The sequence below is a fragment of the Rhinopithecus bieti genome, unplaced genomic scaffold, assembly GCF_001698545.2.
Source record: "Rhinopithecus bieti isolate Rb0 unplaced genomic scaffold, ASM169854v2 scaffold_17174, whole genome shotgun sequence".
NCBI classification, from domain to species: Eukaryota; Metazoa; Chordata; class Mammalia; order Primates; family Cercopithecidae; genus Rhinopithecus; species Rhinopithecus bieti.
In genome coordinates, this window is record NW_016808962.1 from 1637804 (window position 1) to 1651474 (window position 13671).

General features: G+C 57.9%; 3 protein-coding genes across 5 annotated transcripts in view; 2 read left to right on the forward strand and 1 right to left on the reverse strand.

The window, feature by feature from the left end:
- The window catches only part of TYMP (thymidine phosphorylase), a 4795-nt gene extending 4589 nt beyond the window's left edge, over nt 1–206 (forward strand). For both annotated transcript variants that reach the window (XM_017888098.1, XM_017888097.1), the window contains exon 10: nt 44–206. In XM_017888098.1, coding sequence (XP_017743587.1) covers nt 44–192 — 149 coding nt within the window. In that variant the 3' untranslated portion in view covers nt 193–206. The remainder of the gene's footprint in view (nt 1–43) is intronic.
- A 56-nt stretch (nt 207–262) lies between these two features.
- SCO2 (synthesis of cytochrome C oxidase 2) lies at nt 263–2392 on the forward strand. The gene is made up of 2 exons (XM_017888101.1): nt 263–511; nt 1536–2392. Exons 1-2 carry the CDS (start codon nt 357–359, stop codon nt 2347–2349), a joined length of 969 nt encoding a protein of 322 aa, XP_017743590.1. The 5' UTR covers nt 263–356; the 3' UTR covers nt 2350–2392.
- Nucleotides 1196–9412, reverse strand: NCAPH2 (non-SMC condensin II complex subunit H2). Of its 2 annotated transcripts, none has more exons than XM_017888100.1 (19): nt 9311–9412; nt 8371–8426; nt 8192–8276; nt 8044–8112; nt 7801–7880; nt 7578–7720; nt 7123–7206; nt 6535–6665; nt 4836–4907; nt 4369–4435; nt 4140–4247; nt 3949–4002; nt 3738–3808; nt 3553–3646; nt 3390–3458; nt 3239–3288; nt 3038–3139; nt 2795–2944; nt 1196–2726 (listed from the first exon to the last, which is right to left on the reverse strand). In XM_017888100.1, the coding sequence occupies exons 1-19, from the start codon at nt 9368–9370 to the stop codon at nt 2586–2588; spliced, it is 1686 nt and encodes a 561-aa protein (XP_017743589.1). In that variant the 5' UTR covers nt 9371–9412; the 3' UTR covers nt 1196–2585. The 2 variants fall into 2 exon arrangements, with proteins under 2 accessions (XP_017743589.1, XP_017743588.1); XM_017888099.1 differs by having other exon boundaries at nt 3390–3461.
- Between the last annotated feature and the right edge of the window lie 4259 nt (nt 9413–13671).

Here is a 13671-nt window from a genome sequence, read left to right on the forward strand (position 1 = left end):
CCCGCTCCGGCCGCGCGGCCTCTGACAGCCCCTCGCTCCGCAGGGACGCCCTGGCTCCGCGTGCACCGGGACGGCCCCGCGCTCAGCGGCCCGCAGCGCCGCGCCCTGCAGGAGGCGCTCGTACTGTCGGACCGCGCGCCCTTCGCGCCCCCCTCGCCCTTCGCCGAGCTCGTTCTGCCGCCGCAGCAATAAAGCTCCTTTGCAGCAAAACTTTGTCGGTGCTTGGCTCGCCGGGGCGGGAGCGACGGGATCTGGGGCCGCGGGGGCGGGGCCATCTCGGCGAACACGTGACCTGCGGTGGGTTCCGCCTTCCGCGGAAGCGCCGAGAGCTTGTCAGCGGCCGCGCCCGTCTGCGCATGCGCACCTCCGGGGAACGCCTGCGCCGTGGCTGCGAGCGTGTGGTGCCCACGATACCTGAGCCCGTGAGGAGCCCGCGGGGCGGAGCGCAGGGAGCTGGAGGTCGCGCTGCCTCTCGGGGGACTGGTCCACTGACGCGCGGCCCCGCCGCGAGGTGCGGACGCCGGGGTCGGGAGGGAAGGAGGTAGCCCTGGGCACTCGCTGGACTCCGGGGTAGTTTCCCAGCTCCGGCTACTGCGCGGGGCTGGCGGGGGGCACCCCCGAGGGCGCGCTGGAGGGAGGAGCGAGGCTGGGGCGCCCGGGAGAGGCTCCCAGCAAGCACCGGTGTTCTCGGTGCGGCCGAGCACAGTTCTAACGCGCTCGCGCGGCTCTTTATGTGGTCCTGGGACCTTTCTAGCCACGAGGGCTCTGGCCTTGGTGGGGAGGGGACAAGCCCAGAACCGCCCGGGCGGGGGGTGCAGTGAGTCCTCGGGAGGGTGCCCTCAGCAGGAGCGGGGGCAGTGACGAGGAGTCCTGAGACCTCCACCTAGCACACTTTCCGGGGGGACCCGTGGGAAAGGCGCAAAGGTCACCAACGCAAAGGCTGTGAGCCCGGAGGAGCTGCTGGGAAGCCTGGATGTGAGGAGGGTGGGGTTTTGTGGCGGGTGGAAGTGTCGTGCGTCTCTGCCAGGAAAGGTTGAATACGGCAGGCATGCAGAGTCCGAGCTCCAGGGGTAGGTAGTGCAGGTTTTCTGCTTGGAGTGTGGAGGAAGGCCACGGTTGGTTGAAGTGGCCCGGGTGACAAGAAAGTGCTGGAGGAATCGGTTACTCTAGGGACTGCAAGCCAGAGTTACCCACCTCCTTTTAAGAAATGAGTTTATTGCAAATAGATAACGTGGTTAGGAGTTCAGGCAAGGCATGCACTTGGAATGCTTTCAGTCAGCAAGAGGTTCATCTTGCTGAGGTGCAGGGCAAGGTGTGGTCACAGGCTGGTGATCCCAGGTGGAGGACAGGAGTGACAGATGTGGATGTTTGGTGGAGGTGTTCTGAGCTCAGGTGAGCAGTTACAAACGCCTGTTAAGCCTGAACGTGGGCTGGGTCCTTCGGATGGGTGACTGGTCTCTCCAGAGTCGCAGGGGCAGCCCAGGCACCGTCCTGGGCGTTCCCTTCTGGCTCCTGACACCTGTGCTTGTTTCCAGGCGCATCAGATCCATGCTGCTGCTGACTCGGAGCCCCACGGCTTGGCACAGGCTCTCTCACCTCAAGCCCCCAGTCCTCCCTGGGACCCTGGGAGGCCGGGCCCTGCATCTGAGGTCCTGGTTTTTGTCAAGGCAGGGCCCTGCAGAGACAGGTAGGCAGGGCCAGCCTCAGGGCCCTGGGCTTCGAACCAGGCTGTTGATCACAGCCCTGTTTGGAGCTGGACTTGGTGGGGCCTGGCTGGCCCTGAGGGCTGACAAAGAGAGGCTGCAGCAGCAAAAGCGAATAGAAGCCCTGCGCCAGGCAGCTGTGGGCCAGGGCGACTTCCACCTGCTGGACCACAAAGGCCAGGCTCGCTGCAAGGCTGACTTCCGGGGCCAGTGGGTGCTGATGTACTTTGGCTTCACTCACTGCCCTGACATCTGCCCAGACGAGCTGGAGAAGCTGGTGCAGGTGGTGCAGCAGCTGGAAGCAGAGCCTGGTTTGCCTCCAGTGCAGCCCGTCTTCATTACTGTGGACCCTGAGCGGGATGACGTTGAAGCCATGGCCCGCTATGTCCAGGACTTCCACCCAAGACTGCTGGGTCTGACCGGCTCCACCGAACAGATTGCCCAGGCTACTCATAGTTACCGTGTGTACTACAGTGCCGGCCCCAAGGATGAGGACCAGGACTACATTGTGGACCACTCCATTACCATCTACCTGCTCAATCCTGACGGCCTCTTCACCGATTACTACGGCCGGAGCAGGTCAGCTGAGCAGATCTCAGACAGTGTGCGGCGGCACATGGCGACTTTCCGCAGTGTCCTGTCTTGACCCGCTGCAGCCTGGGCCCCATCATTAAACAGGGTGCGTTTAATCTGTGCGTGTGTGATCTGTACCAGCAGCCCATGGAGGTCAGGCAGCCCTCTTCTCTGCGCAGGGCAGGTGTACGTAAAAGGGTTTTTGGGGGAAGATGAGATGGCAACACTGCTTTATTAGGCTGGGCCAGTCAGGAGCAGATGCACGGCTCCTCAGTACACATCCCCCACCCCTGCCTTGATGCTCCCCACTCAGGGCTGGGCCATGGAGGGGGCAGTGTAGGTCTGGAAGCGCTTGTGGGCTCGCTGGTGTGTGAGAAGTCTCAGGGACATGGTGTCCACAGCCGTCTCCAGCCCAGGCTGCTGGGTGATCTCCACTGTGTAGTCGTTGGCCTGCAGGGGTGGGGCATCAGCAGGGTCTGGGAACTGTCTCCCCCTCCCACGCATCCCAGGCTACTCACCAGCTGCAGGGAGGCCAGCATGGAACGACACACCTCGAAGGCTGGCTGGCCAGCCACCAGCTCCGCAAAGGGACACCACTCATTGAGCTGGGGGAACCGTGAGACCACCTGGTCCCCATAGGTGTGGATGTCAAAGGGTACATGCTGCTCCTGCACAGGGGAGGGCATGTTGGCTGTGGAAAGAGGCAAGGCCCGGGACAGGCCTGCAGCAGACAGCTCTGGTTCCCAGCAACCCTGCCTCACCTGCTCCTGGAGCAGAGGCTGCACTGTGTCCTCCCAGTCCCTGATGCGCTGGCTCAGCTCTGTCTCCTGGACAAACTTCTGGGAGGTGGCGATGAAGAGCTCCTAGGAGAGGATCAGCAGGAGGTACTGCCTCCCAAGCAGGGCCTGGGCGCCTCTCACCTATCCCCCTCCCCTCCCCATCCCTCTCTAACCCAGGCCTACCACATTCCTTCGAACCAGCTCCTCGTAGCTCAGGGACACCGGCACTGTGTCTGGGAAGGGGTAGCTGTGAGCTGGGCAGCTGAGGGGCCACTCTCTCCCCTGCCCCCAGCTCCAGTGGCCCCTCAGCACTCCTAGCCCGCTGCCCACCTACCAAGGTCAGCAGTTTCCCTGGGGTCTGCTCCCTCAGGCTCCACATACTCCTCAGGCTCCAGAAAGTCATCTGCTGGGAGGTGGGAGAGTGAACAGCACAGAGGCAGCTAGTCAGCTGGCAGCAGGTGCTGAGCCCTGCCCCACCCCCACCGGCAGGCACCCACCTGCTGCCCCCAGGTCTTCCAGAGAATCCTCCAGGTGGTCCTCCTCGGCAGGCCACAGCCCCTCCTCGGCCCTCGGCAGCCACTGCTCAGCCACCTGTCCAGAGACAGCATCTGTGAGGCGCTCTGTCATCTCCCATCAGGGCCACCACAGGGTCCTAGATCACAGCTGATCAGTTGGGACTTGCCTCCCTCCTCTGCAGCTTCCGGAGAGTTTCCAACTGCTCCTTCACGTGTGTCCAGTACAGGACCTCCATGTCTGCAGACAAAGACCTTGTGAAGGTTCCCTCGTCTTTCCCAGGCCCCGTGCCCGTCCACCCAAGGCTTTGGTGACACCAGGTGGGGGTAGAGGTAGGGGAAGGGGAGTAAAACTGTCTTCCCTGAGGACTCCAGCCTCACCTGCAAAGGACGGACCCTTTCGCCGAGGCCTCCGGCTGTCAGCATGGTCAGCATCTGTGAGAGAACATGGTCAGTACCAACCAGGCCAAGAGTTGCCCACAGCATTGGGGAAAGGGCGTTGATCCTCCTCCACCGGCCCTGGCCCAGCCGCCAGCTCCCAGGGGTCCGGAGTGCGCAGCACACCCACTCACAGGCAGCCAGGTACCACTGGTGGAAGTCCTGCAGCTTGGCAGCACCCTTCCTCTTACGCTTCTGTCCCGGAGCCGCCTCCACACAGGGGGGCACAGAGTAAGGCCTACCTAGGGGCAAGCAGGGACTGTCTCAGAGCTGCTGGGCAATCAGGGTGCAAAGCCCTCTCCCACCCCCTACTGCATGCCCCAGCCAGGGGTACCTGAGTGGAGGTATCTTCCACCCAATTACCTTTCTTGAAGGGCTTAGACTCCAGGGAGTCAAAGGGGTCCAGGCTCTGCCAGGGGTCTGGAGTCTCCTGGGCACAGAGCACAAGGCGGCGCTGGAGGAGTAGGGGCTGCACAGCCGCCCTCCCAAAGGAGTAGAGGGTGCACAGCCGCCCTCCCAAAGGAGAAGTAGGGGGTGCATAGCCGCTCTCCCAAAGGAGGAGTAGGGGGTGCACAGCCGCCCTCCCAAAGCCCAGGCAACAAGTGCAGTGACAGCCTGGGACAGAGCCGACCACACTCAAATCCTGGATCACAGAGGGGAACACTCGAGGGAGGGTGGGGACCCAGAGTCCCATGAGAGGGTCTTTAAGAGAGCAAGTGCAAAGGGCCACAGGCTGAGAACACTGCAGGAGCAAGAGCATGATGGGCAGGCAGCCAGTCCTCGAATCTGCCCGTCCCTCCCTGCCAGGGTCAGGGCCCCAACGCTCCTACCTTCACGCAGGATGCAGGTTCTGGGGCCCCCTCTCGCTCCCGCAGCATGTACCTCCTGGGCAGGGCAGCACTCTGCAAACACAGTCACAGGGTCTCCACTTCTCCCCTTTCTCCACTCAAGGCTCTGGGTACCCCAGGAACTCTACCTTGGGTCTACAAGGGCCGGGCACGGTGGCTCATGCCTGTAATCCAAGCGCTTTGGGAGGCCAAGGTGGGCAGATCACCTGAGGTCAAGAGTTTGAGACCAGCCTGGCCAACACAGTGAAACTCCGCCTCTACTAAAAATACAAAAAACATTAGCAGGGCGTGGTGGCGCACACTTGTAATCCCACCTACTCAGGAGGCTGAGGCAGGAGAATCGCTTGAACCCAGGAGGCAGAGGTTGCAGTGAGCCGAGATCACGCCACTGCACTCCAGCCTGGGCAAAAGAACAAGACTGTCTTAAAAAAAAAAAAAAAAGAAAGAAAAACCCTACAGGGGCCAGACACAGTGGCTCACACCTGTAATCCCAGTGCCCTGGGAGGCCAAGGCAGGCAGATCGTTTGAGAAAGGAATTCCAGACCAGCCTGGGCAACGTAGTGAGACCCCGTCTCTACAAAAAATACAAAAATTAGCTGGGCGTGGTGGCACGCGCCTGTAGTCCCAGCTACTCGGGAGGCTGAGGTGGAAGGATCACCTGAGCCTAGAGAGGGTCAAGGCTGCAGTGAGCCAAGATCAGGCCACTGCACTCTACCCTGGGCAACAGAGCAAGACTCTGTCTCAAAAACAAATGAACCAAAAAAAACCCTGCTAGTACTCTCTGGGGGAATTAAAACAAAAACCCCAAGAAAACCTTTAAAACACAAACAGTGGGCCAGGCACGGTGGGTCACGCCTGTAATCCCAGCACTTTGGGAGGCCAAGGCAGGTGGATCACGAGGTCAGGAGATGGAGACCATCCTGGCTAACACGGTGAAACCCCGTTTTTACTAAAAATACAAAAAATTAGCCGGGCATGGTGGCAGGCGACTGTAGTCCCAGCTACTCGGGAGGCTGAGGCAGGAATGGCGTGAACCCAGGAGGTAGAGCTTGTAGTGAGCCAAGATTGCGCCACGGAACTCCAGCCTGGGCGATAGAGCGAGACTCCGTCTCAAGAAAAAAAAAAAAAAAAAAAACACAAACAGTGGTCACGGGGTACTCTTCCTCAAAACTAGGAAAAACGAATAGAATATAACAAATATCCACGTCATCGACCAACCAGAGTGAAAAACATTAACATTCCCTCTGTATGCATCGGGTTGATTTTCTGTTTTAATAAATAAAAAGGGTTTCTTGGCTCTAGGCTGGGTATAGTTGACCCTGGGGGTTGAGGGAGGCAGCAATGGCCTCCAGACACCCCCTCCTACCAGCCCAACTGCAGAAGAGGCGCCTCAGCGATCAGCGGCCGTCCCAGGTAGCTGTGAGCTCGGCAGGGCTCAAACCCTTGGACGCCAGCCCACTACTCTGAAGATCATCAGTTCTGTCCAGAGAGGGGAGGAACACGGAAGCTGCCGTTCCAAAGGACTGCAGGACGGGCGGCAGGACGGATGGGCTTCTGCCCCAGACCAATGGCCTGGGGCCAAGGCCATAGCACTGCCCTCCTTGTGCAAGCTGACTCAGCCCCAGAGCCAGGGTTGCCCAGTTCACAGCTCAGGCTCTGCCGGCCTCCATGTGGGTCCCACCTGCTGCGGGCTCCTGGGCTCCTCGGGCTCCAGAGCGGCCTTGGGGGCCGAGGCCTCAGGAAGGTCTACTGCCTCCTCTGCATCCTCGTCCTCACCCCCGCCCAGGGGCGTCGGGCCTTCTGGAGAGGTGCCTGGGCAGGGAGCAAGAGAGTGATCAGCTCCAAGGAGTGTCGAGACCAGACGGCACCAAAGGGACCCTGACGGCTACTTCCTCCCTCAGCTTAGTCACGGAACCCAGAGGATTCAGCGGGTGCCTCGCACCCTCCTCGTCATGCTAGTGTGCTGTGCTCTGTTTGATTCATTTTATCTCTTGGCAAATGTTCCTCTTTAAATGCAGCCATCCACATCTGCCCCGAGAGGAGACCCAGGAGGGCAGAGAGCAGTCAGTGAACCAAGATGGGCTGAGGCTCAGGTAAGGCCAGGGGCTGTGGCTGCTTCCCCAGGGCGAGGCCTCATTCCCGTGGGCCATGGAAGGGGTGTGAGGCTGGCAGCTGACAGCAGCCCCTTGGACCCCTGTCCACTGAGAGCTGCCTCCCTGGTCCCCTCTTTGGCTGCCACGCCAGTCCCACCAGGGAGCTTTCTTCTCACCTGGGTCCTGGGAGAAGCCGAGTGCTGGCACAGGGCTCCTGCACACAGAAACTTCCATTGGCTGCTCCTCAGTCCTCCCTGCGTCTGGGAGACAGGAATTGGACAAGGTCAGCCCAGCCGCTCTCAAGATGGTCCCTGCCCGGTGTTCAACAAGCCCCTCCAAGGGGCCAGCAGAAGGGCAGAGTCCAGCAGACTCCAGGCCTTCGGCTGGGGGAAGACAGCAGGGCTCTGAGCCAGGCACCAGGTCCCTGGCACTGAGACCATGTTAACTTGTAATCAAGGCACAGCAGACGGGTGGGATGAGCACCAGCCAACCTGTCTAGACTGGAGCGGGCACCCAGAGAGAGGAAGCTCCCAAGACCAGAGGTGGCAAGCACAGGGCACCCCACAAGAGTCCACCCAGAAGACCCTCCCTTCCTTGCTTCCCACCAAGCCCCCTGCATCCAAGCCCTCACCCTTCTGGGTCCTTGGCACGGAAACGCCTGCTGGCTCCATGGGGGACATGCCCTCTGGCTCCAACATGAAAGCCCCTCTGGGGTGGGGAACACACGTGTTCATCCTGAAATCCTTCCGGCTGGCCAGGACCTCACCCTGACGGCTGTGCTGGCGAAAACACGCCTGCTGTAGAGACCCTTCCCAGGCAGGCCTCCCTCTCCGTCGCTAGGCTCAGATCCCTACCTGTACAGGGGATTGCTGTTCTTCTCCATTTCATCAGGGGCCACCAGGGCCATGGGCAGGAGGGGGATGATGAGGACCTCCTGCATGGAGGCCAAGGGTGGGTGAGCCAGGCATCCTTCCACTCCAGTGGAGAACAGAACCCACACAGGGTAGTGACACCTTCCCACACCCTATCAGCTCAACACAGCCCCAGGGAAAGTGCTGACCTCACCCCAACCTAAGAGGGGCCAGGCCAGGACTCACACTGGGCGCCTGATTGTTCTTGAGATCCACGTTAGTCCGGGAGTCAGGGAAGTCATCCAGCGACAGGAACTGGAGGGAGACAGAGCTCATGGGGGCCAAGCCCAAGCAAACACCCCGTGGGCGGGGGCCACATGCCCAAGAAACTCACCTCATTCCCTGCCTCCTGGGGGGCCCCAGAGCTGGCATCCCCATTGGCCCTGTCCTCCTGCACCGAAGAGAGCTGCTTGGCCCGCCTGAGAGAGAAGCGTATCCCATGGGCATCCCAGAAGCTGCGGAGGCCTCCCTGGCCACACGCAGGGCAGCACAGTGAGTGGCTCCAGAACTCACCTCTTTCCAGAGATGAAATCAAGGGCCTGGTAGACGAGTGAGTAGAGGTATTCCACCTGGTGACCAGATGCGGGCAGTGAGGACCCAGAAAGGAGGGGCCCACCCTCAAGGCCTTCCCAGCGGTGCCCTCCACGAGGCCTGGCCACTATCACCAAACCTCCAGTACAAGAAAACACCAATGTTGGTTCCAAAAATAATTCTCAAATCAAACCACGAATCTCATGAGAATTACTTTACCAGCTGAGGCCACCCACATCTCTCCCCTGCCTGCTGTGTTCCACGCAGCCGCCTGTGTTCCACGAACACGCTGTGTTCCAAGCATGGCCTTCTCAACGGGTGACCTTGACGGCAGTGTGGGGTCCACAGTGTGCCTCACACAGCCCTTGGTGGCCAGGCCCCTCGTGCTTGGCACCCACTCTGCCGATGGCCCGTAGCCCTGCTGCTCCTCCGCCCATGTGCTCCTGCCAGCATCACCCCAGTCCCTCCTCCTCATGTCCTGGCCCTGCCCTGTCCCAGCTCCAGCCGCCACGAGGCCTGCAGGACAGCGTCCTTCACCCACTTCCTGTCCTCCTCCTCCACAGAACCGTGAGGGTGGTGGCTGTGGATTTTCGAGGTGCTGACAATGAAGCACCCACAAGTAGAGGATGGGGAAGGGTAAGGTGGGTGCATGTGGCACCCTGGACTGTGCCCAAGTGCACACAGCAGGTGTCATTCCCCCAAGACAACACAGCCCAACAGCACACAAGACCCTCCCTGCCTGGCTGTGCGATTTAAAATTAAAAATAGTTCTTGGTGTTGGAAGGTGCTGAGGAAGTGGCTGAGACCTGAAGAGAGAGGGAGGTAGGTCACAGATGGGATGACCACTGCGCCTGCCCCAGCAGAACTGACTGCGGTCCCACTGGCCACCGAAATGCCAAGACCAGCGTCAAGCAGGGCCCACCTTCTTACTGTAGACGCAGGCAGAGCCCTGGATCAACAACGCTGCCTCAATGAAGTTCATTGTGGTCTTGCCTTCGTCAAAAGAAATGCAGATCTGATCCAGCTGCAAGAAACAACAGAAGGGCGGGGGAATCCAAGGCCCAGTCTGCACTTGCTTCTTCCAGGGCAGCCCCACCCATCACTGGTCTGTGCCCAGCACCTCCTGAGACAGGCAGCGCGAGCTCCGCTGTGGACTCCCCGGCTGTCCCTGGTACTTGGGTGGATAGACAGGTCTCTGTGTTTCCCCTACTTCCTATAACAAAAACCTGTTTTGGAGGCCAGGCGCGGTGGCTCAAGCCTGTAATCCCAGCACTTTGGGAGGCCGAGACGGGTGGATCACGAGGTCAGGAGATCGAGACCATCCTGGCTAACACGGTGAAACCCCATCTCTACTAAAACTACAAAAAACTAGCCGGGCGACGTGGCGGCGCCTGTAGTCCCAGCTACACGGGAGGCTGAGACAGGAGAATGGCGTGAACCCGCGAGGCCGAGCTTCCAGTGAGATGAAATCCGGCCACAGCACTCCAGCATGGGTGACAGAGCGAGACTCCGTCTCAAAAAAAAAACCTGTTTTGGAAGTGGAAGGCCCCCAGGGCACACTGTCTGCAGACAACCAGGGCAGCACAGCAGCTCACTCCACAAGGCACCCCCCACAAGGCGCCATAAGCTGACAGACTCCAGCAGGAAGACCCCTGACACAGAGAAGAAGAGGGAACCTCAGGGGTAGGAAAGGCAGAGACAAAATGCTGAAGTCTCCATCCTTTGAGCAGAGAACTCAGGAAACAGTTACGGGTGAGTCATCATCCTTCCTCTGCCCCCCTCAGCCTCCCGGAGCCCCAGCTCCTCTGTCACCCCTTAAATGTCAGTGTCCCAGGCATTCCACCCTCAGCCTCTCTTCTTCCCATGCAGCCCCCGCCACGCACATTCCTTCATCCCATGCCCAAGCTGCCAACCATGAGCCAACGAGCCCCAAACCCATCCCGACCAGCTCTCTCCTCAACTCTGGGGCTGCATTCACAGCCAGCTGCAGAGTACATTCAAATGTCCCCAAACACTTCACTTCCATACTTAACCCAGGATCCTCCCAAATGCTGGCTCATCTGTATTCCTTCTCAGCAAATGACACTTAGAAAAAACAAAAGGCGGGCGCGGTGGCTCAAGCCTGTAATCCCAGCACTTTAGGAGGCTGAGGCGGGCGGATCATGAGGTCACGAGATCGAGACCATCCTGGCTAACACGGTGAAACCCCATCTCTACTAAAAATACAAAAAATCAGCCAGGCGTGGTGGCGGGCGCCTGTAGTCCCAGCTACTCGAGAGACTGAGGCAGGAGACTGGCGTGAACCCCGGAGGCAGAGCTTGCAGTAAGCCGAGATCGTGCCACTGCACTCCAGCCTGGGCGAGTACATTCAAATGTCCCCAAACACTTTACTTTCATACTTAACCCAAAATCATCCCCAACGCTGTGGCTCATTGGTATTCCTTCTCAGCAAATGACACTTAAACAAAACAAAAAAGGCCAGTATGGCGGCTTTGAGCGAGACTCCGTCTCAAAAAAAAAAAAAAAAAAAGTTTTATAGAGACAGGTCTCTGTTGCCCAGGCTGGTCTCAAACTCCTGGCCTCCAGTGATCCTCCTGCCTCAGCCTCCCAAGGCACGGGGATCACAGGCATGCGCCACCGCGCCCAGCCACAAACGACACTTTGAAGCCCCTGTGTATCTTTCCAGCCCTTCAATTTTGCATTTCCATCTGCCTGGAATGCCCACCCCCAACTGTCCCCATGCAAACTCTTTTTCAGAGCCCTGCATTCCGGGGGCCTCCATGCCGCTCCATTAGTGTGATCGTGTCCCTTAGTGAACTGTGAGCAGCATTAGTGTAATTCCAGCCTTCTGTTCAGTGCCCGACACTGGTCCAGTAAATATCTGACTAACACATGCGTAGGTAATGTCAAAGCTAAGCCTGGAAAACGCAGAGGCTCACCAGACAGATGAAGAGAACATGAAGGCAGCTAGCAGAGACTGGACACACCTCTTCAGGAAAATGAGCATGATCTAAACATGGCCAAAGCATGCGGTGTGCTGGGGAGAGGCAAGATTTCAGGCACCATGGTAGCAGGAAGAGGGGGAAAGGCTGGGAAGCCGTCCCCAAGGGGAGTCACTTCCATTAGCTCTTGAAGGATAAAGCGTGTTTGTCGGATCTGGGAGGAAGGGAGAGGAAACAGCAGCATGGCATCTACGGAGTGTGAGGACCCTGGGGGTGTCAGGACCTGAAGAGCTGGCCCAGAAGGAAGGGAACATGGAGGAGACGGCAGCCTGGAAGCCGAGCTGCAGAGGTGGCCCTTCTCTCCAGTGACCCTCAGCCCGGCCAGCTTGCCCGCTCCCAGGACACGGGGCCTCATTTGTCTTCTCACCTCCGCAGGTTGGACCTGCCATCTGAGCCCAAACCCACATGTCCAGCTGCCGCCTTCAAACACCACTTGGATGTCTTCACCAAGATTCGTACTGAATGCATCCACGCTGAACTCCAGATACCCCACAGCCCACCTGCCCAGAAACCCAGGGATTCCTCTCCACAGTCACCCCCATTTTGGCCCCACAACCTCCCCTTTTGCCTCTGCACTGACAGGGCTCCTCCTGCCCTTCGCTCCCCTCGCATCCACTCTCCACACTCTGCTCAGTGCCTCTGTTTAGGATTTTGAGTTTTTCGTAAGAGTGGTAGGAAAAACCCAAAATCCTAAATGGAGCTGGAGGGAGGCCTCCATGCTGGCCAGCCTCCCTCTCCAGCTGCCTGCCCTCCTCTGCTCTATACTCCCAACTCAGAACCTTCCTTTTTGTCTCGTTTTGTTTTTTGAGACAGAGTCTTACTCTGTCACCCAAGCTGAATACAGGGGTGCAATCTCAGCTCACTGCTACCTCTCCCTCCTGGGTTCAAGTAATTCTCCCTGCCTAAGCTTCCTGAGTAGCTGGACTTATAGGCGCCTGGCTAATTTTTGTAAAAACTCCAAACCTTCCAACACCAGGTTTCCTCCACCTGGAACATTCTTTAGCTCACCATAATTAAGCAACTACTTTCATCCGAAACTAGGTCTCCCAAACTCTCCATAGGACCATATATTTTCTTTCAAATCCCTCGTAAGTTTCTGCTGTTTTTTGTTTGTTTTTTTGAGACAGAGTCTCGCTCTGTTGTCCAGGCTGGAGTGCAGTGGCACGATCTCGGCTCACTGCAACCCCTGCCTCCCAGGTTCAAGCAATTTTCCTGCCTCAGCCTACCAAGTAACTGGGACTACAGGCGTGCACCACCATACCCGGCTAATTTTTTTTGTATTTTTAGTAGAAACAGGTTTTCGCCATGTTGGTCAGGCTGGTCTCGAACTCCTAACCTCAAATGATCCACCTGCCTTGGCCTCCCAAAGTACTAGGATTACAGGCGTGAGCCACCATGCCCGGCCATCAGTTTCTGACTACACAAAGTCACCCGCAGCGGTGGAGGATGGATTCTGATCTGCCACTAACCACTTATCATTCAGGGCACATCTCTACTGCCTCTACTAACAGGGTATTTGTGAGGACTTTGCATTCATATGTGGAAAGCACATAAAACAGGTGCTTAACACAAGTAAGCACCAAATGCATATTTATTATACCTCCATGTGGTTACTCTCTTGGGCCCGTCTTCCCATGACAGTGGGAGTCCTGGCATAGTGAGGGTTATCATTTGCTTTGCTTGGCACTATTTTTTTAAAGTTTAACATGGTTCTTGGCACACAATTCACAATGAACAACCATGAATAAATAAATGGATAAAGGAGGATAGGATCACGACAGTATTAGAAAAAGAACATTCTAGCCAGTGCAGTGGCTCACACCTATAATCCCAGCACTCTGGGAGGCCAAGGCAGGTGGATCGCTTGACCTGGGAGTTTGAGAACAGCCTGGGCAACACAGTGACACCCCATCACTACCAAAAATACAAAAAATTAGCCAGGTGCAGTGGCACGTGCCTGCAGTCCCAGCTACTTGGGAGATGGGAGGATCACTCGAGCCTGGAAAGTCAAGGCTGCAGTGAGCCATGATTGTACCACTGCACTCTAGCCTGGGCAACAGGGCAAGACCCGATCTTAAAAAAAAAACGAAAACAAAAAACAACAAAAAAGAAAAAGAACATCGTGGTAGTGTGTGAAAAATGAAAGAAGGAAAAAGATAATACTAGAAACCAGAAAATGAGGACTTTAAGCAGCAGAGGTTTGGAAGAACAGACACAAGAAAGCAGGAAGGGAGCTGACCAAGCCAGGAAGGAGATTTACCAAGTGAACAGGTGTCCCCAT

What these genes read in the sequence shown, in the direction of transcription:
- SCO2 (XM_017888101.1), top strand. Translation starts at nt 357, where the DNA reads ATGCGCACCTCCGGGGAACGCCTGCGCCGTGGCTGCGAGCGTGTGGTG. An exon ending in ACGCGCGGCCCCGCCGCGAG is followed by an intron (nt 512 to 1,535) that starts GTGCGGACGCCG and finishes GCTTGTTTCCAG; the next exon opens with GCGCATCAGATCCATGCTGC.
- NCAPH2 (XM_017888099.1), bottom strand. Translation starts at nt 9,370, where the DNA reads ATGAACTTCATTGAGGCAGCGTTGTTGATCCAGGGCTCTGCCTGCGTC. An exon ending in GGAAGCTGCAGAGGAGGGAG is followed by an intron (nt 3,647 to 3,737) that starts GCAAGTCCCAAC and finishes GTCTCTGGACAG; the next exon opens with GTGGCTGAGCAGTGGCTGCC. An exon ending in GGAAGACCTGGGGGCAGCAG is followed by an intron (nt 3,462 to 3,552) that starts GTGGGTGCCTGC and finishes CCCACCTCCCAG; the next exon opens with CAGATGACTTTCTGGAGCCT.